Source organism: Micropterus dolomieu, unplaced genomic scaffold, assembly GCF_021292245.1.
Source record: "Micropterus dolomieu isolate WLL.071019.BEF.003 ecotype Adirondacks unplaced genomic scaffold, ASM2129224v1 contig_6077, whole genome shotgun sequence".
Taxonomy (NCBI): domain Eukaryota; kingdom Metazoa; phylum Chordata; class Actinopteri; order Centrarchiformes; family Centrarchidae; genus Micropterus; species Micropterus dolomieu.
The window spans coordinates 1-3,224 of record NW_025735066.1 but is presented as its reverse complement, the minus strand read 5'-3'; the positions used below and the strand labels follow the sequence as shown (position 1 = coordinate 3,224).

Here is a 3,224-nt window from a genome sequence, read left to right as displayed (position 1 = left end):
AACCCCCCCCCCCCCCCCCATCACAGTGGCAGAAATGGGCTTCCATAACGACTGGATTTGAAGCTATGCTAGCACTAAAAACTCTGCGGCAAGACAAACACAGATGTATCTTCAAACAGTTTGCTTCACTTTTAAAAAGAGAAAAGTATTTGAGGAGAAAACTTTTTGGAAAGTGCTAGCGTAGCTGCTAACGCTAACTATAGCACAGTAGGACTACTTATCGCTGCCACACAAGAACATGGTGTTTCTTCATGTCAGCTGTTAGCTTTAGCTTCAGTCTGTTAGCATGACATCATGTGTGTAGCCATAAAATGAGACAGCTGGAGACGTTTTCAACCAACTCATGGAGCTAACATTAGCACAATTAGCTAGCTAGCTCGCTCGCTCGCTGTTTACTGGAAGCTGCTTTTGTTTACTTCTGTCTGAAATCAATCACATGCCGTGTGAGAACAGGTAGATTGACAGGACAGCGACAATAACTGAGGGAGGCGGAGCTTAATGAACAGTCCTGTTCACGTGACACCGAGTAATTTCTTTTATTGATAATGTAGAAATATTGATTAGTGCGTCTTTAGGACAACAGTCGAGACTTTCAGCTGTTTTTCCTCCCACCTGACGTTGGGTAGCTAGCCGTGATCCCGTGAGCTGGACGCCAGGCAACAACCAACCAGCATCTGGTAACTATGGCAACAGAACTGTACTCAGCCGCTGATTGGCTGTTCGCTCAGTCCTGCCAGCTGGTTAAGGACAAACCCGCGGAAACATGAATCCGCTCTCAGGATCAACTGTCGGGTTCATGAGTCTCAGACAGAACAGCCAATCAGAAGCTGGTCTCGTTCATGTGTGGTTTGGGGCTGGTGGGCGGGCCGACGGCGGGGCTGTCTGGACTCGCCGGGCTTTCCGGTGAAGCCGGGACATCAGCAGGAGGCGTTGCAGGAGACGCTGCAGCAGGGCGACAAGGCGAGGCAGGCGCCTGAGACCGGGTCGGGCTCATGGCTGGAGGTGGGGCGGGGCTTGTTGGGGAAGTAGGCGTGGACCTGCGGTGTGACGAAGATGAGGACAACGGTGATGATGATGACAGTGACGAAGGTGTTCCTGAGGAGTGGCGTGCACCGGGCGACACAGAGAAGGTGGTGGGGGTCCTGAGGCCGAACCTAGCCTCTAACTCGCTGCACACCGCTAAGCTCCGTCTGACACCCTCCGTTCCCGCCGGGACCCCGAACCCTGAGCCGGCCTCTGAACCCTTGGCGCGCTCCTGGCAGCGTTCCACAAAGCTCCCCCTTCGGAGAGACCCCCACTCCCGGTCCGGGTGTCTGGGGAGCCGGGGGCTGGCGGTCGGGCCGGTGCCGGAGTTGTGGCCGTAGGCTGGGATGGTTAGCGTGTGCGGCCCGACCCCGGCTGATAGGCCGCAGTCTCTGACCGGTTTGGTGAGGGGCACGGGGGGCGGAGCCTGTCGGGGGAGGCTGCCGCACAGCGAAGCGGACGAACCCGAAGCTCCGGCTGCTCGTCCTCCTGCTGCAGGGTGGAGACGCTCCGTCCTGAAGACGTCGCTGAGCTGAGAGTGAAGACTGGTGGGACAGGAAGTCACAAGAGTCAACAGCAAGGTTGACGGTCGGGTGAGGGTCACATGACCAAGGTGTGTATTTGTTATTGGTGTGGGGGTGTGTGTGTGTACCTGCAGGTGGAGGCTCTAGGTGTGCTGTCAGGTGTTCTGGTCAGAGCCAGGTCGCACTGGTCCAACAGCTCCAGCAGCTCCTCCTCGGTCGGCCCGCCCAGCGCTACGAAACAACCAATGAGAGCCCACATCACTCACCGACCAATCACAGAACATTAAAGCTACATCGATTTTGAGAAACCTGTCCTCAATAATGTTGCGTCCCACCTCTGATGTCGACCTTGCCGGCGATGTCCATGGCGGTGGTCAGGTCCCACATCTGGATGCTGCCGTTGCTGTGACCGCTGAACAGGTACCGACGGGGCCGAGAGCCGATGCGACTCGAGCCCTCGCACTCGTGGACCATGAAGGCCGTGATGGAGGTGCCGTCCACCGAGCGCACCTCACACACCCTGACACACACACACACACACGACCAAATCTTGATTATATAAAGAAAATCATTTTATTTGAAAATAAGTTTAATAAAAACACACTGAATAAAATAAAACAAGGCAGGTTGTTGGTTTTTCTCGTGGGTTTATATCAACATTTAAAGTGGCAGAACTGAAAATAAGACATTTTTAGGACGAATTTCTAGGGAAAAAACAGTCCAATATTCAGACCAACACGTAATGGTTCTCAATTCAAATCAGCTTTATTGGCATGAATGTATCACAACAAATAAATAACAATGAATTTCATACATTTATTAAATAAGTAAATAAAACAGTAAAAGATGTGTTTGTGTGTGTTAATAAAAAATACAATAGAAAATATATCATAAAAATTACATAAAAATAAATATTAAAAATAGTGTTTAGAAAAAATGTTTAAATATATTAAAAATTAAAATAACAAATACATAAAACTAATCGTGTGTGTGTTAATAGACAAAAAATAAAAAATTGATTGAAAAATCAGTATCAAATGTGAAATAAAAAAAAAATAAAAAAATCAGGAACAATTACTAAAATATCAAACAAAATCTTAATAATCCGAACATAAGTACAGTTATTTAATGTATTTATCAGTTTCCGCTGGTTGTCTTCACTTCATGGAATGAGGAGACATATTATTTGACATTTGGGCATTTCTCCCAGTAAATAGGGGAGTTTCTGTGAGTCTGATATAAATTTGAATTTGGGGTATATTTGGAAAAGTTTTTTGGTCTTAGTGTTTTATATTTGGGGCATGAGGTTAGAAAGTCCTCAGCGACTCCACTGCTTGCAGAAAGAAGTCTATGAGAAAATGTCTCAGCTGATTTATTCCCTCAAACACTTTCCTGATGAGTTCATGGTCTCAGTCACTAGTTTCAAGTCTTCTTCCACACAGCGTGTTCCCTTAGAGGTGAGTCGTATCCACATTTGACGAGCGGTGAAATTGTCTTTGGGTGCCGTCACAGAGCTTCGACCTTTTCACTGTTGGGTCGCCTAAAAACGACTTAATCAGCGTTCGTTTGTACTGAAAGACACTCTACATCGCAGCAACAGGCGGCCCGCGGCCACGTTGCTTTGATAGCAGACAAATAGAAAATAAATAAATTGATAGCGGCTGGTGCTGAAATAGA

At 47.9% G+C, this 3,224-nt stretch overlaps 1 protein-coding gene across 1 annotated transcript; it reads right to left on the bottom strand.

Annotated features, from left to right (window-relative positions):
* Positions 1-12: 12 nt before the first annotated feature.
* On the bottom strand, positions 13-2,067 carry LOC123964890 (mucin-1-like; the record flags this gene model as incomplete). The annotated part of the gene is made up of 3 exons (XM_046041557.1): positions 13-1,568; positions 1,676-1,778; positions 1,883-2,067. Coding segments are annotated over 3 exons (1,036 nt in total), but the record flags the coding sequence as incomplete, so codon positions are not given.
* Between the last annotated feature and the right edge of the window lie 1,157 nt (positions 2,068-3,224).